The sequence below is a fragment of the Hyposmocoma kahamanoa genome, unplaced genomic scaffold (assembly GCF_003589595.1).
Source record: "Hyposmocoma kahamanoa isolate Upper Pololo Valley unplaced genomic scaffold, ASM358959v1 63, whole genome shotgun sequence".
NCBI classification, from domain to species: Eukaryota; Metazoa; Arthropoda; class Insecta; order Lepidoptera; family Cosmopterigidae; genus Hyposmocoma; species Hyposmocoma kahamanoa.
Window position 1 is genome coordinate 8,177,237 of NW_020653851.1, and position 22,706 is coordinate 8,199,942.

The following is a 22,706-nucleotide window of genomic DNA, read 5'->3' on the forward strand; positions in this document are numbered from 1 at the left end:
TATAAATCAATAAACATATTTATAAAAGACAAAGATGCGATTACATTGTAAAAAGAAAAAACTCACCGATGGTTTCCCGGACTCGTTGAAGGCCTCCTTCGGTGGCTTCAAACGTGTGAGCATCTTGTAAGTTTCTAAATTTCGTGCAAAGCTGCGCCCGCGCAGTTGCACTGCCAAGTCCCAGTTTTTGTCGGCCATGGCCTGAAAGATGTTTAATTCAGTGTGCAGTGCAAACTAATACGCACGGCCTCATCGTCGGTTACACATTTCCCATCATCGCTTACACATTTCCCAGTGTAAGCTGAGACCCTAACCCATTCTGCTTATAGCAAAATTTAGTGTCTATTGTTCCCATGAATCACGATCCATGAAATAAAAAAGGCTACATTTCAAGTACCACGCATAATGTGCGATGGGTTGAACGGCTATTAATGGATTGAAAATGGCGAGTTACAGTTTTTACACGAATTGATTTTTAGTTTAAGTATATTACGTTTTGAGGTTCTTTATTATTTGTAACCTTTTTAAGCTGATGGTTCTATGGTCAATGCGCAATAAATGAATATGAACAGCTATTAATTGGTCACTTTCAGGAACAATTATACAATAGGTAGATTGATATGAAAGAAAAATACCTGTGCAACAGCCTTTGTGCGGCGTACACACTCCATGAGCGGCAAACGGATGGCCTGGTTGCCGTCCAGGGACACCACACACGGCTCTGTATCGGGCGTCGCCTCCATTAAAGCCATCACCGCCTCGGCACCCATGCGACAACCCTTCACGTAAACATTTAAATTTAATATATTTCATTGCATGTGCATCCTGCCCATTCTAACTTACGCCTACGGTGCAGACATGGTCGCTGACCGAGTTCCAGAAGTCTAAACTCAAGAATTGTCAGAGGGCGATGGAACGCAGCACTTTGGGCTTTAAACGTATTGACCGAGTGCGCAATGCAATGCTGCGTTCGATGACTGGTATTGCTGATTTGCTGATTTGGGGAGCAAAGCAGCCAGGCTCAAATGGGATTGGGCGGGCCACGTTAGCCGGTTGCAACCCGGGAAGTGTGCGAATATCGTTACTCCTTGGGTTCCCGAGGATGGAAATAGACGGCAGGGACGGCCGAGAATCGCCCCTATGGAGCTCGTACCATAGGGGCGATCCGCCCTGTTCAGGGTGGGTGAACCGGTCCCACGAGCCACTGTCTTACCACCTTGTGCAGGTGTTGACCGGGCACGGCTGCTTCGGTCACTACCTGCACAAGGTGGCGAGGAGGGAATCGTCCCCGTCGTGCCATGAGTGCGGATGACACCGCGCAGCACACCCTAGAGGTGTGCAGCCGGTGGGATGAGCAGCGCCGTACTCTGACGGGGACAATGGGGCAGGACCTCTCGCTGCCGGGCGTGGTAGCCGCCATGCACGGTAGGAGTTCTGGGAGGCGATGGCCTCCTTTTATGGAGAGGTTATGTCGCAAAAGGAGGCCGCGGAGCGGGTGCGCGAGGACGCGGCGGAAGCGCATCCGGTTCGGCGCAAACGTACGGGAAGAAGGCGAAGGCAGTTCGCTGCTCGCCTGATCCCCTAGTGAGGCCAGCGGGCTCTGGACAGGGACTCCGGAGCCTGCATTGCACGGACTCACTCGTCTAGGGTCGGAGGACAACCGACCCGCCCTTTCGTTGGCGCGGGAGCCCTGGCGCAAGCTAGGGCGGCCGGGCGGCGTCGTGGTGAATGTTCACCGACCCCACAGCGTCGACTCAACCGGCGAGAAGTAGCCGACCATCTCGCACCCCGTGCATTCCTCGCTAGGCGTAGGCTTAAAGTTTGAAGCCTTTGGTGGGCTAGGATATTGCAAAATGTTAAAAGTACTTAATACTTATAGCTTCACAAAAACATTTGTAAACGTTCACACCTACTTATGTCTAACGAAAATCGAAAAGAAGAATACTATTTTATATAAATATTACTCTCTGATCCCAAAGTAAGTAACTAAAGCACTTGTGTTATGGAAATAAAAAACAACGACAATACCACAAACACCCAGATTCGAAACAGTACAAAAAAGTTAGTTTTCTACATTGACTCGGATCGAACCCGGGATCTCAGAAATGGCGACACTAGAAAACCGGTGCACAAGCCACTCAACCACCGAGGTCGTCCTATCGTTGTAACTTAAGTTTGACATTGTACTTCATCTTATTGTATGTTGTTCATTCTTTGAGAACTCCAAACCAGCATCTTCTGATGCACTAACACCTACTACTACGAGGTCGTAAATTGCCTGTGTTAAGCTTATTCTTTTTTAAATTAATGGCATTCAGTTAGAAAAATCTCACCAGAATACGATCGAATGCAGAAGGTGCGCCACCCCTTTGCACGTGGCCGAGTACAGTGATACGTGTATCCTGTTGAAGTTTGTCCACCACCACCTTCTTCACGAGTTCAGCCGTAATTGGTTTTCCTTCTCGATCGATGGCACCTTCTGCTACAATGATGATGTTTAATCGCTGACCCGATTTTCGTTCCTGTATTTCGAACAAATGACAATATAATTAGGCTTGGTTAATGCACTCATTACGCAAGCGCTATTGAACAAAGTACTATTATAAACATAAGAGGCGTGTTATATTACGAGGAAGTTATGTTTAGTAATTATTCATGTCTTTGATATGCTACACTATTGTATTAGGTTTAGCCTGTAAAAATAGATGTATGTATGAAATAAATAAATATCATTATCGAAATCCTTTATTTTAATTTGTAAATCAACTCACGTCCGGAATCCTCGACTATACAGTATAGTATAGTAGGTAAACAAACAAGGCGATATAGTAAATACTTTTGGTTTTGAACAGAAAGTCCATCAATATATGTACTTGAATGATCAATATACAAATGAAAAATTTCAAACCAAATTATTACAAATAAGTAGTAATTTAGAATAAATAATTTATGGAGGAGGCTGACCCACAGCCAAGTTGCTGTCACATCACAGCTGTGTAGCCGCAAACTCGGTATTTTAGGGATAGTTCTAATACATCTTATTTATCTGTTAAATATTTAAAAAAAATCTGATGTATTATTATTTTTATTACTGACCAAGCTCCCTTAAAATAAATAGGATTCTTTTTATCATCTTGTATAATAAAAATTGTCTTTTCACAGAACTATTTCAACCTGAACTGTCTTTATGAAATTGTTTTTCAAGCACAAGGTTAAATATCTGTTCACAAGGGCATTCCCCTACCCATGTATATATATATACATATATATCATGCAGAAAAACCAAACAGCATTAATAAGAGCATACAAGGAGTATGTCAATAGCAGGATGTACCAAAGTAAAATATAGAGGACAGAGTAATAAAGCCCAAAACATTTGCACCAACAACACACAACCAAAGCTTAAGCATTATGAACTGGCACTGGCCGTGCGATCAACACCCTAGAATAATAAATATCAATTGCATCAATCACATATAATAACAACAAGTGTTACAATTGTCCTCAACTTGCACAAGCGTGTCGGCGAAACTAATTTTCATATCTACAATTTAGCCTTACATCTCATTGATAACATATGATTGTGTGTTATAAGTTTACAGTGCCACTCAATCAGCCTACCTGGTGTAATCTTTTGCAAAGCTTTTCAACCCAATTATTGGGAACAGGGTCCTCGGGAATGAATACGGCGTCAGCCTCGCTCGCCAGAGCGGCCACTAATGCCAGATAACTGCAACAAGCAGCACCCGCGTATGGATCATGCATGTGGAATCCTCCAAGGATAGGTAACAAGATGAGAATTTAGACATTAATAAATAAATTTGTCAGTACATTGCCAATGGGATTTGCCAATTCAAAGAATGAAGTCGTATAAAGTGTAATAAAATGGACAAGACATAGATGTGTAAGTGATCCTGCTCCCATATTTATAAGTTAATAAGATCTAAAATCCTTGCCTCTGCTATCTTTGCACACAACTTTGTTTCCCAATTGAGAGGCGCTGGGTCTTCGCAAATAAAGCTATAAGTAGCATCCGTACACAGGGCGGTGTATACTGCAAGAAAACTAAAAAAGTACGAGTTTGAAGGGTATTGTAAAGTGATAGAAAGTGTTTTTCAGAACACATTGGGAATACAGAACACGGGGAAGGTTCAGACAAACAAAGCATTAGGCTTGCCTGTTCTAATTTAAAGCATAGTTTTTCTTTCCAGTCAGTCGAAGGTGGCGCCTCGGGAATAAAGACAAAGTCTGCTTCAGACGATAAGGCCGTTACCAGAGCAAGATATCTAAACCAACAAATTTGCATTAACACTTCATACATGAACAATTGAATTGGCATCCACAAATAATCACAGGAATGACCGCGAAATATTATTGGAAGCATATTTCAATACCTGTAAGAGACAAACACACGTTAAATTGGTAGTTTTAACCAGTACAAATGATACATGGTCTTACCCACAGTGCCTGCCCATGACCTCCATAATAAATGTCCTTTGGTGAGAATATGCAGTACTGACAATAGCATCAATGGCCTCAATGATGCGGTGTAGGGCAGAATCGGTGCCAATTGTCATGTCAGTACCACAGAAATCATTATCAATGGAACCCACCTGAAAGATTAAACTTTCATTAGCAATGTAGAAAGTTGTTTTTAAATAAAATTGTTATATAACTAGAAGGTGTTACCATTCCAGCAATGTGCAAAAACTTATATTTTTCCCTCTGATCTTTGGTAATTTTATTGTTTTCAAGGAGTTCATCAAGAAGGGTTGACCACTCCTGGCGGAAGAGGTTGGCACCTGTCAAGGAACCATCTCCACCAATCACTACCAAGTTTGTAATACCTCGTGTCACCAAGTTATATGCAGCCTTCATGCGACCTTCCCTTTGCCTAAAAAAAGTTGTTGTGTTATTATGTGTTATTATTTTGACAGGAAAAAACATATTTTGGTAAAACTTTAGAATATTGTTTCACTAACATGTTTCACAATTAATTAATGGATTTGCTACACAAAATTTTGGTAATGTATCTAACATTAATTCAATACATAGGCCTATATCAACTTTTAGCTAATCTACGCTTTAATAACTAGTAAATTTTATGCAATTTTTATTTAAAAAAATGGTATATGCAACTCACACAAAATCCATGCAACGGGCTGATCCTATAACAGTTCCTCCTTTGTGAATGATGGAACTGACCGAGGACCAGTTCGCCTCTTCAATATTGTCACCGCCGTCCACCATTCCTTGGTATCCTTCGCGAATAAAATATACCTTGCAGCCCAAGTAAATACCCATTCGCACCACTGATCGCACAGCGGCGTTCATACCCTGAGAGTCACCACCGCTTGTAAACACGGCCAGACCCTTGCCCTTGTGGGAACCTCTTTCGATGAACCTTTGAGCTGTTGTCTCGTCCATCTTTGAGGGTTACAAGGGTTCCCTACACCTAAAGGTTACAATAAACAAAATATTACTGACAACATGTCACGCAACACAAAATCATAAGTATAGAACAAAGATATCACTGAACAGAATCACTATGACATGTTATTATTCAATATATATGTAAATACGCACCAAAATATATTCCAAAATTTTTTAGAAATTTGAATCTGAACTTCACCAAGGTGACCTTTGAAATGACATTTTTGTTTTTAATTAAACGTTTCTGCCAAAGACAAAGGTTGATCAAGGGTCATTCATTTTGTCATTCCGTGAAATAAAGATATTTAGATACTTTATTTCTTTAGAAGTCAGGAAACAGACCGAAAGTTTTGTAAGCGACGGTTCTAGTTAGATTATTATATTAGTGAAATTTAAAGTAGTCTGTATTCGTTTATTTAATACTACCACAAGTTACATTTTTTTTCAAATAGTAAGTTGGAAAAAGTGTTCTCTGTCAATAATATTTCTACTATTTAGTAATTTTTGTGGTAATAACTTACACAAAATCTATTCTACTTTGTTCTCAAACAAACTAGTTTTGTGGTCGAAATATTCATAAATGCAATGGTATTAGTTGGTAAACTACATATTTCTCAAATGTGCTTTTTGTCACAACTCTAATCAAACGTAAATGTAGTTCACTTAACATTAAGTAATAAATACGTAAAAATGATGGCATCTTTATAGTAAAAACGGTAGCAAGTAGTTGTCCGTCATTGCATCGATTAGTGTTTTATTTATTTTTATTTACGAAACAAGTACGTACTTTTGGAGACAATTGTAGTATATTCTATTTTATTGTACGAGTCTTGATTTCATTCGCAGTATTTTTTAATTTTCCAGTGTCCTGCTTTATGTTTATTTTGCCCTGATACTCATTTTCAAGTTACAAAATGTCTGCTGAATCTGATATGGAATATTCAGACAATGAGGGGGACGAATACGATTACTACGGAGAACATGATGACTGCGATATGGAGACGGTGGATCGAAGTAAAGCAGATCCTGAATATTTTATATATTCATGTCTGAAAGTAGAGGAAGTGGAAAAACTGTTGAATGAATCCATAGAATTGCTCAGTAATAGCCTTCAGATCACACCGTCGCTCGCCAAGGTTTGTTATTTGCACAATTGCTCAACAATAATATTATTTCTAGTCTCCTAGCTTTCTAATGTGTAAGTGTAATTTTAGGTGATGTTACATGCCTATGAATGGAATGCTCAAGAGATTATCAATAAGTATAAAGAAAATGCAAACGAGGTTCTGGTGTTCAGTCGTGTGAAGCCTCGCGTGGCATCTGTGCAGGCTGGCTCCAGTAGAGTTGCATGTGCTGTCTGTGCTAATACTCCGCCTCTGCACAAATTTAGTGCACTTGCTTGCGGACATTACTTCTGCAATGACTGTTGGGCTATGCACTTTGAAGTACAAATTATGCAAGGTAATTTCTCGCCCTCTTTAGTGCACATGTTAATCTTTATATACACAATGTTTGATATCATTGTTCATTCACTTTTTAACCTTGAGTGTGTCTTGTTTACTGAATAATAATAAAGCTTTGTGGGGGGATCAATGATACATTAATTTTTATATTTTTAAATAAACATTCAGTAAGCCACAGACTGTTAAGACACGCCATTCAAAATTGAACTCTATCACTGTGCTAAATATTTGCAATATTAAAATTAATACATGCAACATTTTTGTGATATTTTCATGTATATTTCTATTTTTCCTAGGTGTTTCGAATACAATCCAATGTATGGCACAAGACTGTGAGGTGCGGGCACCTGAAGACTTTGTGTTGTCTCATGTGGCTAAACCAACTCTCCGGGAGCGTTACCAGCAATTTATGTTCAAGGACCATGTGAAATCACATCCTCAGCTTAGGTTCTGTCCAGGACCTAATTGCCAGGTGATAATTTACTTCTAAAAAATTATACTCAAAAACAATGTTTATGTCTCAGTATTTGAAGGTAACAGAACAGAGATAGAATGGTCTTAAAATCCAATAAAAGTACATCATGTCAGATGTCTGTATTATTTTTGTCAACTAAGATATATCTAGAACATTTCCAATTAACCTTGAAACTTATTTTATGTAACATGTTCCTCCTACTCCTTAAAGATAAAGGCAGGCAAGAAAAGGAAAATGTTAGATAAATAGGAATAGTTAGCATATCATGGTTTTATGATAATCATGTATTGTAAAAATATAGTTAACAGTCACGCGTCCACCTACAATTGTTAAAAGCACACAGTTTCCCAAACGATTTTGATACTGTAGCGTCCTAAAACTATGTTCCATCGCTAACGTACGGCTGTACTTTCATCCACCATTTAAAAATAATAAAAATTTACCAAAATCTAACAATTTTACTAGTAATGTGTGAACCTGTGCATCATAATCTAAGCTATGTTATGTAAACTCTTATGATTAATTGAGTGACTTCTTTGTATAGATATATTTTGTGAACACTGCATTTTAATCAAGATGTACGGAAAATATCGCAATTTCAAATTATCTACTGTAGGAGTGTGAACTGTTAACAATTGAGAGTAAGAACACATATTGCAGTTTCCAATTTCTTTCTTAATTTTCTTTAGGCTATTGGATGTATTTATTTATATAGGAAAAGGCAAGGATAACTTTAGATCATTTCAGTGGATATTTCGGGCGTGGACCCGCGAAGGGGCTCGGCGTGTAGAGTGCCGCGGCTGCGAGTCACTTACTTGTTTCTCATGCGGAGCGCCTCACCATGCACCCACCGATTGCCCCACCATACGCCGGTGGCTCACGAAATGCGCTGATGATTCCGAAACTGCTAATTATATCAGTGCTCATACAAAGGTTTGTTGAGAGTTCTTCTGTAATGAGAATGTTTCAAATTGTCAAATCAAACCAGGTTTTTCTTTGTTGATATACCTGTTTCAGTGAACATCAATAGTGTAGTCTTTTCGGTAGACACAGTTTGAGATTTAATTGCATATACTTGAAGTGAAATTAATGTAGGTACTAAGGATAATGTGAACATGTCTTATGCTTGCAGGATTGTCCAAAATGCCAGATTTGCATTGAGAAAAATGGTGGTTGCAATCACATGCAATGTGGTGCATGTAGACATGATTTCTGCTGGGTGTGTCTGGGCGATTGGAAAACTCATGGATCTGAGTACTATGAGTGCAGTCGCTACAAGGAGGATCCTAATTTGTCTAATGATAGCCAACATGCACAAGTATGTTTTACATAAACTATATTGTGTTACTGAAGAGTTTGGCATAATTGATATTATTCATGTTCAGGATTGTTGATACTAAAATAACAGGAATGACATCATAATTACAAAATCATGGTCAATACCTATAGAATAAGTTAAATGACTTCCAATGTCTATATCGACATGATACATTGGCTGGCATTTATCTGATTGTGTGTATGCATAGACGATTTTGTTCTTGGCTTTGTCTCCTTCGTTAATAACTTTCGTACTTTGTTTACAGGCACGAGAAGCTTTGAAAAAATATTTGCATTATTATGAAAGATGGGAAAATCACGCACGATCTCTAAAACTGGAAGAACAAACGTTAGCTAATCTGAAACGTCGAATTAATCAAAAGGTATTAATAAGATATTATTAAGGATATATTTTCAACTAAACTAAGATTTATTGATATAAACTAAGAATGTTTTCTTAGGTAATGGCTGGCGAAGGAACTTGGATTGATTGGCAATATCTCTGGGATTCAGCGAAGTTGCTAAAACGCTGTAGATATACATTACAGTATACTTATCCCTACGCATATTACATGGAAGTTGGTCCCAGAAAAGAGTTGTTTGAATATCAACAGGTGAGTAGAAGTTCAGTATCCTTTTATGTAAGTTATGAGAAATGTACTTATCTATTATTTTATTTATTTTTATATTTTAGGCTCAACTAGAAGCAGAAATAGAGAATCTGTCTTGGAAGGTTGAAAGGGCTGAAACAACGGATCGAGGTGATTTAGAAAATCAAATGGATATTGCAGAAAAGAGACGTATGACTCTACTTAAGGATTTCTTAGAATTCAACCCAAGTAGCTCCTCTAGTAGTAAAGTATAAAATGAACCTCAAGATGCATTTTTAAATGAATATGGTAATAAAGTAACTAGTATTAATTAACATCAATCACACAATTCATCACGTTTGTATTTTGTGAAGCTAGATTTTTTTTCTGCCAAAGTATATTTATTATTAACGTGATTTTGCAATAAAACACCTAGATAATTGATAACGTGGTTTTATTGAGTTTGATGGAGTGGTCAATTTAAAGAACGAATTTTTTTTATGAAACTGGTGAATTATCCAAGAATGTTTCGATGAACAACCGGATAATGTGCGTCGTGTGGTACAATTTAGATTTTTTTAAATTTGCAACTCATTCATTTCTATAGCTGGCAACACTTACCATGCTATCTATATACTATAAAGCGGATTTTTATGGCTACACTTTCATAGCCATCCAAAATGGCTACCACGAATGATTCGAAGGCGCCTTTGCGCCAAGTAAAAAGAGTACAATTTGGAATAATATCACCAGATGAAATTGTAAGTTGTGTTTATAGAAACATCGTGACATAAATTTTCAAGTGCAAAAATATTTTGTGGCAATTAAGACCGCTACGTTACCTTACAGATGAATTCTTTGTATCACGCAGTTGTGTTCTTATGTTGTGCGTACACAGTATCCGAGCGTCAGCATACTGTTCTCGATAACATATCAGTGCTGCGTCGTTACAAATTGGCGCTGTAAAGCTGCGTTGTATTAATTTAAAATAAACTTATTAAATGTGCAGCGTCAATTTGGGTCACTATTTCACAATGATTTACCTTTTCCTTTCTAACCCTGTGTTTTTATACTAGTACATACATAACGTCCTTATCATATTATGTATTTTGATGTAATGTCTTCCAGAGACGTATGTCGGTCACTGAAGGGGGCATTCGCTTCCCTGAAACTATGGAAGGTGGGAGACCTAAGCTCGGGGGGCTTATGGACCCTCGACAAGGGGTGATTGACAGGAGCTCACGATGCCAGACTTGCGCTGGAAACATGACTGAATGCCCTGGACACTTTGGCCATATAGACTTGGCAAAGCCAGTCTTTCACATTGGCTTTATTACAAAAACAATTAAGATCTTGAGATGTGTTTGCTTCTATTGTTCGAAACTGCTTGTTAGCCCGGTAAGATTAGATTTGACTAGTTTTATCCAACTCGATTTCCATGCAATTTGTTGACAATTTCTTCTCTTTGTAGACAAATCCAAAGATCAAAGAAGTGGTCATGAAATCTAAAGGCCAGCCCCGTAAAAGACTGACTTATGTATATGACTTGTGCAAAGGTAAACATATTTGCGAAGGGGGTGAAGATATGGATATCGGGAAAGAGGGAGAGGAGGGTAAAAAAGGGACAGGTCATGGAGGTTGTGGTCACTATCAACCTTCTATTAGGAGACAAGGACTGGATTTAACTGCTGAATGGAAAAATGCCAATGAAGATACACAAGAGAAAAAGATCATTATTACTGCTGAAAGAGTTTGGGAAATATTGAAACATATCACAGGTATAAATGAATTTGTGTTTTTTATTATGACATTAAGCATTGAATGATTATTGATGTAGTTATTGATGCGTGGCAGTATTGTCATCAAATGGCAATAATATCTGTACTACATACATAATCCAAAATACTCACTGCTTAGTTGAGTCTTTTAGGGTCGTATTCCAGAAGTCTACTCAATGCTCAAGTCAGGATTGCACTGGAAACATAAGCACTGGAAATACGACCCTAATGGCAGGGACTTGAGTATGATTTCGAGTGCTTTAAACCATACTTAAATCCTGACTTGAGCATTGAGTAGAGTTCTAGAATACGACCCTTACTATTTTTTTTATTCTTTGTGTATTCATTTATTCAGAAAGTGTATTATCTAGTTTATCCACTCCTTATCTGATAAGTCAGTCATGTTTGTGTTTATATTGCTATTGCACAGTTTTTATTTGTCTTAACATGTTCTAGATGAGGAATCATTTATACTTGGTATGGACCCCAAATTTGCTAGACCTGACTGGATGATTGTAACTGTATTGCCTGTGCCACCATTGTCAGTGAGACCTGCTGTGGTCATGTTTGGTGCAGCCAAAAATCAGGATGACTTGACTCACAAGCTAGCTGACATAATAAAGGCAAATAATGAATTAATGAGGAATGAACAGTCTGGAGCTGCTGCCCATGTACTTGCAGAAAATATCAGATTACTGCAGTTCCATGTTGCCACATTTGTTGATAATGATATGCCTGGTATGCCAAAGTAAGTAATTATGGAGCTGTTTCATTTTTATGCATTTTAAAGAAATTTTTTAATTTAAATTTATTTGTTTTACAGAGCTATGCAAAAATCTGGAAAACCACTCAAAGCCATAAAAGCTCGCCTCAAAGGTAAAGAAGGTAGGATCAGAGGAAACCTTATGGGAAAACGTGTTGATTTTTCAGCACGTACTGTAATTACACCTGATCCTAACTTGCGTATTGATCAAGTAGGAGTGCCCAGGTCCATTGCCCAAAATTTGACATTCCCAGAGCTTGTGACACCCTTCAATATTGATAGAATGCAAGAACTTGTTCGTCGTGGAAATGCTCAGTACCCTGGCGCTAAATACATTGTGCGTGATAATGGTGAAAGGATAGATTTAAGATTTCACCCCAAGCCATCGGATTTGCATTTACAATACGGTTACAAAGTCGAGCGTCACTTGAGAGATGACGATCTTGTTATTTTCAATCGACAACCAACTCTTCACAAAATGAGTATGATGGGTCATAGAGTAAAAGTACTTCCATGGTCAACATTCCGTATGAATTTGAGTTGCACTTCACCATATAATGCTGACTTTGATGGTGATGAAATGAATCTCCATGTCCCACAATCTATGGAAACTCGTGCTGAAGTTGAAAACATTCACATAACGCCCCGACAAATTATTACCCCACAAGCAAACAAACCCGTCATGGGTATTGTGCAAGACACTTTGACAGCAGTCAGGAAAATGACAAAAAGAGATGTGTTTCTTACAAAAGAACAGGTCATGAATCTTCTCATGTTTTTACCAACTTGGGATGGGAAAATCCCACAGCCATGTATTTTAAAACCTCAACCTCTGTGGACTGGAAAGCAAATATTTACCCTCATTATTCCTGGAAATGTAAACATGATTCGTACTCACTCCACACATCCAGATGAAGAAGATGATGGGCCATACAAGTGGATTTCACCTGGAGACACCAAAGTTATGGTGGAGCATGGAGAGTTGCTTATGGGCATTTTATGTAAGAAATCGCTTGGTGCCTCAGCAGGATCCTTACTGCACATTTGCATGTTGGAGTTGGGTCATGAGACTGCAGGTCGGTTCTATGGTAATATTCAGACTGTAATCAACAACTGGCTTCTTTTGGAAGGTCACTCAATTGGAATTGGTGACACTATTGCTGATCCCCAAACATACACAGAAATTCAGCGCGCTATTGTTAAAGCGAAAGATGATGTCATAGAAGTCATTCAAAAAGCCCACAACATGGAGTTGGAGCCCACACCTGGTAACACATTGAGGCAGACCTTCGAAAACCAAGTAAATCGTATTCTCAACGACGCTCGTGACAAAACTGGTGGATCTGCTAAGAAATCACTGACAGAATATAACAATCTAAAAGCTATGGTGGTTGCCGGTTCTAAAGGCTCAAACATTAACATTTCACAGGTTATTGCCTGTGTGGGGCAACAGAATGTTGAAGGTAAACGTATTCCATTCGGTTTCCGTAAAAGGACGTTGCCCCATTTCATCAAAGATGATTACGGCCCAGAATCCAGGGGTTTTGTTGAAAATTCTTACCTTGCTGGATTGACACCTACTGAATTCTATTTCCATGCTATGGGTGGTCGCGAAGGTCTTATCGATACCGCCGTAAAAACTGCTGAGACTGGATACATTCAACGTCGTCTAATAAAGGCTATGGAATCTGTAATGGTGCACTATGACGGAACTGTCCGTAACTCCGTGGGACAACTGATTCAGTTAAGGTATGGTGAGGATGGCCTGGCTGGTGAAACAGTAGAGTTCCAAAATTTGCCAACAGTTAAACTGTCAAACAAAGCTTTTGAGAAGAAGTTCAAGTTCGATTCTTCAAATGAAAGATATTTAAAGAGGATTTTCAATGAAGACATCATCAAAGAACTTACAGAATCTGGTTATGTAATTGCTGACCTTGAAAGTGAATGGGAACAACTTTGCAAAGATCGAGAAATATTACGTCAAATCTTCCCTAGTGGAGAGTCCAAAGTAGTATTGCCTTGCAACTTCAAAAGGATGATTTGGAATGTGCAAAAGATCTTCCACATTGACAAAAGAATGCCTACAGATTTGAGCCCAATCAAAGTAATACAAGGTGTAAAAGATCTTCTCCAGAAATGCGTCATTGTTGCTGGCGAAGATCGTTTGTCGAAACAAGCAAACGAAAACGCTACTTTGCTGTTCCAATGTTTAGTGAGATCTACTCTGTGCACTAAATTTGTCTCCGAAGAATATAGACTGTCCAGTGAAGCCTTTGAATGGTTGATTGGAGAAATTGAAACTCGATTCCAACAAGCGCAAGTAAACCCCGGTGAGATGGTGGGAGCTTTGGCGGCTCAGTCTCTTGGAGAGCCTGCCACTCAGATGACATTGAACACTTTCCATTTTGCTGGTGTGTCTTCTAAAAACGTAACTCTTGGTGTGCCTCGTCTGAAGGAAATCATTAACATCTCTAAAAAACCCAAAGCTCCATCACTTACCGTGTTCTTAACTGGAGGTGCAGCCAGAGATGCGGAAAAGGCTAAAAACGTTCTCTGCAGACTTGAACACACTACCTTGCGTAAAGTTACAGCAAACACAGCGATTTATTATGATCCAGACCCTCAAAATACCGTGATTGCTGAAGATCAGGAATTTGTTAATGTCTATTATGAAATGCCTGATTTTGACCCAACAAAGATTTCTCCTTGGCTCTTGCGTATTGAGTTAGATCGCAAGAGAATGACAGACAAGAAACTGACCATGGAACAAATTGCTGAAAAGATCAATGCTGGTTTTGGTGATGATCTTAATTGTATTTTCAACGACGACAATGCAGAGAAGCTTGTATTGCGTATTAGAATCATGAATAATGAAGAAAGTAAATTCCAAGACAATGACGAAGAAACAGTTGATAAAATGGAAGACGATATGTTTCTCAGGTGCATTGAGGCTAACATGTTGTCTGATATGACTCTACAAGGTATTGAAGCAATTGCAAAGGTGTACATGCATTTACCTCAGACAGAAGCCAAGAAACGCATTATCATTACTGAACAGGGAGAATTCAAGGCCATTGCAGAATGGTTGTTGGAAACTGATGGTACCTCATTGATGAAAGTGCTATCAGAGCGAGACGTCGATCCTGTTAGAACATTCAGTAACGATATTTGTGAAATATTTCAAGTACTGGGTATAGAAGCTGTGCGTAAATCTGTAGAAAAAGAAATGAACGCTGTATTGCAGTTCTACGGTCTATACGTGAACTACCGTCACCTCGCGCTGCTTTGTGACGTAATGACAGCCAAAGGTCATCTTATGGCTATCACACGTCACGGCATCAACAGACAGGACACCGGTGCTCTTATGAGATGTTCCTTCGAGGAAACTGTAGACGTGTTATTGGACGCAGCCAGTCACGCTGAAGTGGACCCTATGAGAGGCGTTTCTGAAAACATTATTATGGGACAACTACCGAGAATGGGAACAGGTGAGAAAAGTGATTGTAAACATTACGGAACAGGATTACTGTCAGTTCATAGTCTTATTGAGTACTATTATTTTTTTCTAGGCTGTTTCGACTTGCTGCTCGATGCGGAAAAATGTAAACACGGCATGGAGATGGGAGGCCTTGGCGTAGGCATGGGCGTCGGTGGTGGCATGTACTTTGGAGTTGGTACTCCGTCAATGACTCCGCTCATGACGCCGTGGTCAAACCAGAACACACCTGGATATGGTCAAAGCGTTTGGTCTCCAGGTCAAGGTGGGTTTTTGTTTGTACGGAAATTTGGCCTTATTGCCGTTACGCATTAAAAGATCTGAAATATTGTTTTCATTATGTCTAATACCATATTTTATTTTATAGTTGGAAGCAGTATGACACCAGGCGGTCCTTCGTTTTCGCCATCAGGCGCATCTGACGCATCTGGCTTGTCTCCAGCCTACAGTGCATGGTCGCCACAACCTGGATCCCCCGGTTCGCCTGGGCCTCCACTGTCGCCTTACGCTTCACCTGCGGGAGCTTCGCCTTCATACTCTCCAACCAGCCCGGTGTATGCTCCTGCATCGCCGAGTCTCACTCCGACCTCTCCACATTATTCCCCGACAAGTCCTTCCTATTCTCCGACTTCGCCAAACTATTCACCGACGTCCCCTATCTATTCTCCTACGTCGCCCAGCTATTCGCCGACATCACCAGGTTATTCTCCCACTTCACCATCGTATTCTCCAACTTCTCCAAGTTATTCACCAACTTCCCCGAGCTACTCTCCAACGAGCCCGGCGTATTCACCCACTTCCCCTAGCTATTCGCCTACGTCACCTAGCTATTCTCCCACGAGTCCGTCTTATTCTCCGACTAGTCCGTCATATTCTCCGACTAGTCCTGCGTATTCTCCGACTTCACCCGGCTACTCCCCATCGTCTCCGAGCTATTCGCCTACAAGCCCTGTTTACAGCCCAGCTTCACCAAGTTACTCGCCGTCGTCACCGAATTATACGCCGACTTCCCCGGCATATTCTCCAACGAGTCCATCTTATTCGCCGACATCTCCGGCATATTCTCCGACGTCGCCAAGCTACTCTCCATCGTCACCAAAATATTCCCCAACATCGCCCAACTATTCTCCTACGTCACCGTCTGTGGCTGGAGGCAGCCCGACATACTCTCCAACGAGTCCGCAATATTCGCCCACGAGCCCTCAATACTCGCCTACTAGCCCGGCCTATTCGCCATCGTCGCCTCAGCATCCGGGCAGCACACACTACTCGCCCTCTTCGCCTAATTATTCACCATCATCTCCGAATTACTCCCCATCGTCGCCTGGCTATTCTCCATCGTCCACCAAGTATTCGCCGACGTCACCGACGTATACCCCTACGTCTCCCAACTATTCTCCCTCTTCCCCTGCCTATTCACCATCTTCTGCGGGTCCCACTACCTATTCTCCAACTTCTCCAACTTATTCTCCCACTTCTCCTACTTATGAAGATAGTGACGATTAAGCTGGTTTCTTATTTTACGTTATTAAATAGGTATATTTTTTAAATAAAGATTGTTTTAGAAGGCTCTTTCTGTTGTAGTAGACATGTTTTATAATTATACTGACGTAATTATTAATTCTTGTCTGCACAGACTTGTTAATGTATTTTGTAAATTAAGTTTTAGTGTAAGTAAACCTTTTTTATCATTTAAATGACAAATAAAAAAATATTTGTAATAAGTTACTGCTGTTTTAACCACTCTATTTATAGATGAGAAAAACAGTGTATTAAACCCAAAAAAATTGTAAGTAATATTAGTGAATAATAAATGTTTCCTATTGATAAGAATTTATGAAATACATACAAAGAAAACAAAAATGTTTCATTTTATGGCTATCGCAGAGTATAATAATATGAATAATAATAACTCCAAAGATATAATTATCATAATCAATTTATTCTTGGCGTTACTTCTACATTAGTAAATTAAAGTATAAAAACAATACATTGACAGTAATAATAAGAGCTCATAATAAATATTTTCGTTAAATTCCGTTCACTAATAATAATTGTGGGCTGCTGGATTTAGTAGGTACAGTATACACATATGTAATAATATGATAAACAAAATTAAATGAAAGCAGTTAATTAAAATTATGATTATTTACATGATTAACGTCATTATTTATTAGTGATTTGGTTACAGTATGTACAGTCAAGAGCACGTCAAGCTTGACACTTTGTGCTTTGGACCGTTCTTATCGTAAGCGGTATATAGACTTGGATTTAAATCTTAAGCGTCGTGCTTGACGTGCTCTTGACCCTGTACGAGTATGTAGTTGATAAAAGTACAAACTTACGTCTTATTTGTTATGTGCTTTTATAAACATCGAACACAGCCATTTTAAATTCTATAAAAATTATTGTTTAATTTATTCTAACTACTACATCTTAAATCTTATATATTAGGTCTCGCAATTATTGTTGCAATAATAAAGTAGAATCAAATGAGCAAATCAAGTTTCACATGGCAATGTGCTATAGAAGTGAGCTTTGTCTAATACATTAAAATAATACTGTATAATGGAAGCTACTGTTGACGGAAGTATTGTTAGATTTCGAGCAACGTTTACACGATTATACGAGAGAGACAACGAGAACAACGAAATACGATTGTTCAGAAGACAAACTACTATTCATATTTAATTTATTTTCCTCTGTATATTTCGATGATGCGGTCCTGATCGACATACTCAAAAATATGCGGCGCGTCCATCAAAATGCCGACTGTCCCCGCAGTGGTGACGATGAAGAAGATGTACAATTGTAGTCTATCGATTACCATCGCAACGTACTTCCAGTCTTCGCGAGTCTGTAAAAAGGACAATTATTTTCACCCCGGTTTTCAATGTTATATATATCTTCAAAATTTAAAACGAATATAATTATTATCTTTTGGTAAATTTGCGTACCTGGATGTAAAGATCTTCGTTTCGCAAATGCTCTGCAATAAACTCTACCGCCTCAGTTGCTTTAGCTGCTTCTGGAGACAGCAATAGGGAATCTGAGCTCTCCGACTCGCGCCTTTCGCCTCCGAGGCCCAGTCCGCCGAGAGCACCGAGACCTCCGAGTGCTCCCACTTCACCACCGCCACCTGCTGCTCTGTTGATCTTACAGTTCGGGTGATGCAGATCTGACAACTCCATAGCTTCCATTTTGCTTTGTTTTGTACCGATGGCGCTGAAAAGTTAGATTTCCAGTTCACTTACAAATTTAGGGCCGGATTTGATCAGCTGTCAATATCTGCAGTTACCTAATATGTTTCGGCAAGTCGTGAGGAGCGGCTGCGTGTGGTGGAGCACCCATTCCTGGCATTTCCATCATCCACCTCAAGCGCGTTTTGCGTGGTCTGCGCATGAGTAGCGCTGCTGGCAAGTAGTGGAGAAACACACTTCGAATCCACAAAGGCATTCTGTAATTAGGAAAGATGAATTATAGACAAGTACGTTATTTTCTGGGTACACAAAAACTTAGGTAAATATTTCAATACCTATGCGTTCTCGGGCCTCTGAAGTTCCAGTTGATGATAATGACAGTGACAAGGATACTGACAGTGTTCATTATGAAAGTGAAGAGAAGGTATTTGGCAATAAGTGGAAGCACAAGGGAAGTTGGTGGTAATATTTTTGATACCAGCAACAGGAACACAACCAGTGACAGCAAAATGCTGATACCGAGAGTCACCTGAAACGAAAATTATGCGGCAATTGATTCGCTGTAAACATTAACATTCATTGTTATGAACATAAAGAAGACAATCAAAATCTGACTACCTTTTCTCCAGCTTCAGCAGGCAAATAGAAAACTAACACGCACAGGAATGAGATCAAAACCGTAGGCAAGATCAAGTTGACAGTATAGAACAAAGTTTTTCTTCGAATTATGATGTAAAATGTGATATCCGTTTCTGTAGGATGATTTCCCTCGTAAATGTTCAGGTAGGCTGGTACCTCTATGATATCCCATGTTCCCGATTTCCAATAATCTGATAGGTCTACGAAGTTTTTATTGTTGTACAAAGCAAGAGATACTTGATCCCCGTTGAAAGTCCACGAGCCAAATTTCATAATGCATGTTTGCTGATCGAAGGGGAAATACGTTACGTCGATTGTGCAGGAGCTCTGAAAAGATGAATAAAATATTAAATTAAATTAACAACTCTTGCCTATGATAAAATTCTTACTATTACTAAGGTAAATCCTAATTAATTTCACATGTATGTCACCTGGTAAATAGCGGGAGGCACCCACAGCACTTCACCATTAGGGTATATTAGGACGTTGGATTTGTACCGTACTTCGTAGTTTCCGTCGGCGCTGTAATCAAAAGGAAAACAATAAAATTACTAATTACGTAATGGATAATGGGTACGTAAGTACAAATCGAAAAACAAAAACGCAAACGACGTACCTACAGCGAATGTACATTACTTAGGCATACCGTTCGTTTAAAAAGTCGATAAACATTTATTTTCATGATAATTGATAACTTTGCGTATATAATTTTTTTGAGCATGTAAATATAACCTTCAATAAATATAAATTTTAGTAGGTTTATTTTTATAGTATTTCTTATTTTACCTTTCTATAATGAACAGAAAGACTCTATGTTATCATTGCCTTATAAGTTGACTAGGTACTCCTATTGTATACACGTTTTCGAGTGCCGTCGTTGTAACTTGCTTACTTATTTACCACTCTTATTATAGAATTATACACAATATTTACTTGTTAAAAAGTACAATATCCGGTTTCCAAACTTTGTCAGGCGGTAGTCTCAGCACTCCGATACCACCGTAATCGGCTTCATCCCACATCAGCTGATAATCCATCCACACCAATCGCAGCCACACGTTCGACTTCATGATCTGATTTTTTTCGTTCTGTAATTAAATAATTGCTGTCTCATTCGTCTGTTTTTGACTAACTGCAGTAATGTATGTATTATAAGTAGTACGTACTGTATGTATTATAGTAAATTTTAATACATACGACGTTGATGAGTTGTACAAAGGCAAGACCGAACCGCACGTCGACTTTTTGAGTCATGTTTTGAACGGGTCGAATGAGTTTGTTGTATCCGCGGAACAGATCGCGGACCAGCCGCTCCTCGTCCTCTGAACACCATCCTGAAATCGCCGTAGACTCACTTAATATTCCTGTTTCGGGAGTAACTCGAGAAGAAAACATTAAATATTCTGAAGTGAAGACGTGAAGAATTTGATATTGAAATCAGTGTCTACTTATGCCTGATTACTACACTTGATCAGTAGATCTATGACTGATAAACTACAAGGAAGAGAACGCTTTGAAACAAAGAAATAATTATATATTAAGAGACCACTTTCGACAGTTATACGTAAGTGGCGTTACCGTTATAAAGTTGTCAGTATCGTTGTATCATGTCATTATACGCTTGTATTAAGACATGGAATATAATTTTATTGCTTTTTATAATAGAATTGACACGATTTCGATACAGTATGTTTTGCCGTCAGCCGTGGACCGAGTGATGCTGCAGCGGCGACAGATCAATAAGGAGCGGCTGTGAGATAAAACAACGTTAAACCACTTCTTTATCGTTATTTAATTCAATATATTTAACGGAAGTACAGATAAACTATGGTATCATTTATCTCTTAGAAAGCGTAATTAATGAATAACATTTATGAATCATTAAAATCTTTAGTTAAATTAGGTAAATTGGTTGTTAAATTGAATCAATCATTCATTACGTTTACTTGTATTATAAGAAAAATTGTATTTTTGTAGTACTATACTTAGTAATTAGTGAAATATGCACGTCCCCACACTATGTAAGAAAGATTGAAGAAACGATGAAAGTTGGTTTACTTTGAACAAAGTGTTGATAAGTAACTGCGGGATTATTTAAATTAAATTAACTACGGTTAACTTTCAGTTAAGACTGTAAATTGTGTAAAGAATTAGGGTAGTCAGTTAGTTATGGTACCTGAGTAGAATACGGTCAGCAACGCGGCTGCGAGCAGGCAAGCGCGCGTCGCGCCCGACATGTCGGCGCGCACTGCCGCACGCTCCCGCCCGCCCTGCACTCACCCGCCCTACGTTTGTGCCATATCACAATCTGACTCCAACATCCCTGTTGTATGCTTTACATTGCGTACCTATGAAACCGTACGGCTCGAAGTTTATAGCTAACAAACAATGTATAATGTCTTGTGGATGTGATGTTTGCGATATGAACTTCTGCTACGTAGTAGTGGATAGAGGGCGCACTTTGTACACCCATGCTCATGCTATGTATTTATGTAGTAATGGTTCAGCTATCTGCAAATCCTTATCGCGGTAGTATTGAGCGTTAGCTTGTTACATTGACGTCTTACTAACACGCTCTATCAGTTATTAACATTTGAACTGAGCAATGAACTGTGAACTCTTCTATATATGTTTATGTGTAACTTTGCAAGTTCATTGAGCCACTGCACCTCTAATGCTCATTTAATCTCTTTTTCTACAATTGTTTTGTTTCCTGAAGCTCAAGGCACGTAGAGCAGGGATAACTTAGAGCATTTATTACGGTGCAGGTTCTGAAGTCATTTCCAAATAGGAACATCATTGTTTTTTTATCGTTGTCATCGTTATTCTCTATAACTGATGGATCCAATCACCGTAATTACTTAGTATTGGTTAATAAATTGATAAATAATTTAGAGAATGTCTATGTAGAGCAATGCGAATATAAATAACACACGTGTAGTTTATTGTTAGCACCGCGTCAGTAATTTTGATAGTTTCATACTTAATTGTTACATCGAGCGATTGAAGTTTTGTGGAGCAATGTATAAGTTTAATGTGTCGAGCAGTGCGCATGTGCGGTTATCCCTCGGGATCGCATCGATTGTCTCCGGCCAGGGCTGCCGACTCCAGGAATATAGGTCAGGGTTACTCTAATCATTTTTAATACGGGAAAACGATCATTCTCACAAAAAAAATAATATTTTAATTCTTATTCTACATATCTTGTGGTAAAAAAATCATATAAGAATCGACTATTTACCTTATTTGACGACCTCCGTGGCTGAGTGACTTGTACGCCGGTTTTCATTGTGTCGCCATCTCTGAGGTCCCGGGTTCGATTCCCGGCCGGGTCAATGAAAAAAAACTAACTTTTCTGTATTGTCTCAGGTCTGGGTGTTTGTGTTGCCGTCGTTGTTCCGATTTTCATAACAGAAGTGCTTTAGTGACTTACTTTGGGATCAGAACAAAGTATGTGATGTTGTTTAATATTTTTGTATTCTATCAAAGACCGTCCTTTATTACGTAACTTCCGATGAATAATTAAATACAAGTTTCTTGGTATGAAATAAA

At 39.0% G+C, this 22,706-nt stretch overlaps 4 protein-coding genes across 5 annotated transcripts in view; 2 read left to right on the forward strand and 2 right to left on the reverse strand.

Moving 5' to 3' along the window:
• LOC113230287 (ATP-dependent 6-phosphofructokinase) overlaps positions 1-5,465 on the reverse strand; it is a 14,658-nt gene extending 9,193 nt beyond the window's left edge. The window contains 7 exon segments of the mRNA XM_026464152.1: positions 16-201; positions 636-779; positions 2,334-2,522; positions 3,622-3,730; positions 4,459-4,613; positions 4,690-4,894; positions 5,144-5,465. Coding sequence (XP_026319937.1) covers positions 16-201; positions 636-779; positions 2,334-2,522; positions 3,622-3,730; positions 4,459-4,613; positions 4,690-4,894; positions 5,144-5,427 — 1,272 coding nt within the window. The 5' untranslated portion in view covers positions 5,428-5,465.
• Positions 5,466-6,148: 683 nt separating this feature from the next.
• On the forward strand, positions 6,149-9,657 carry LOC113230313 (potential E3 ubiquitin-protein ligase ariadne-2). The gene is made up of 9 exons (XM_026464189.1): positions 6,149-6,212; positions 6,298-6,569; positions 6,648-6,894; positions 7,193-7,368; positions 8,119-8,304; positions 8,504-8,689; positions 8,955-9,071; positions 9,150-9,302; positions 9,383-9,657. Exons 2-9 carry the CDS (start codon positions 6,348-6,350, stop codon positions 9,551-9,553), a joined length of 1,458 nt encoding a protein of 485 aa, XP_026319974.1. The 5' UTR covers positions 6,149-6,212; positions 6,298-6,347; the 3' UTR covers positions 9,554-9,657.
• A 294-nt stretch (positions 9,658-9,951) lies between these two features.
• On the forward strand, positions 9,952-17,104 carry LOC113230470 (DNA-directed RNA polymerase II subunit RPB1). The gene is made up of 7 exons (XM_026464414.1): positions 9,952-10,039; positions 10,407-10,676; positions 10,750-11,056; positions 11,513-11,804; positions 11,880-15,307; positions 15,389-15,580; positions 15,683-17,104. Exons 1-7 carry the CDS (start codon positions 9,959-9,961, stop codon positions 16,819-16,821), a joined length of 5,709 nt encoding a protein of 1,902 aa, XP_026320199.1. The 5' UTR covers positions 9,952-9,958; the 3' UTR covers positions 16,822-17,104.
• A 503-nt stretch (positions 17,105-17,607) lies between these two features.
• On the reverse strand, positions 17,608-21,394 carry LOC113230542 (acetylcholine receptor subunit beta-like 1). Of its 2 annotated transcripts, none has more exons than XM_026464531.1 (9): positions 21,331-21,394; positions 20,352-20,488; positions 20,088-20,242; positions 19,586-19,676; positions 19,134-19,481; positions 18,851-19,044; positions 18,614-18,772; positions 18,273-18,519; positions 17,608-18,172 (listed from the first exon to the last, which is right to left on the reverse strand). In XM_026464531.1, the coding sequence occupies exons 1-9, from the start codon at positions 21,389-21,391 to the stop codon at positions 18,008-18,010; spliced, it is 1,557 nt and encodes a 518-aa protein (XP_026320316.1). In that variant the 5' UTR covers positions 21,392-21,394; the 3' UTR covers positions 17,608-18,007. The 2 variants fall into 2 exon arrangements, with proteins under 2 accessions (XP_026320316.1, XP_026320315.1); XM_026464530.1 differs by having other exon boundaries at positions 18,273-18,540.
• Positions 21,395-22,706: the final 1,312 nt, after the last annotated feature.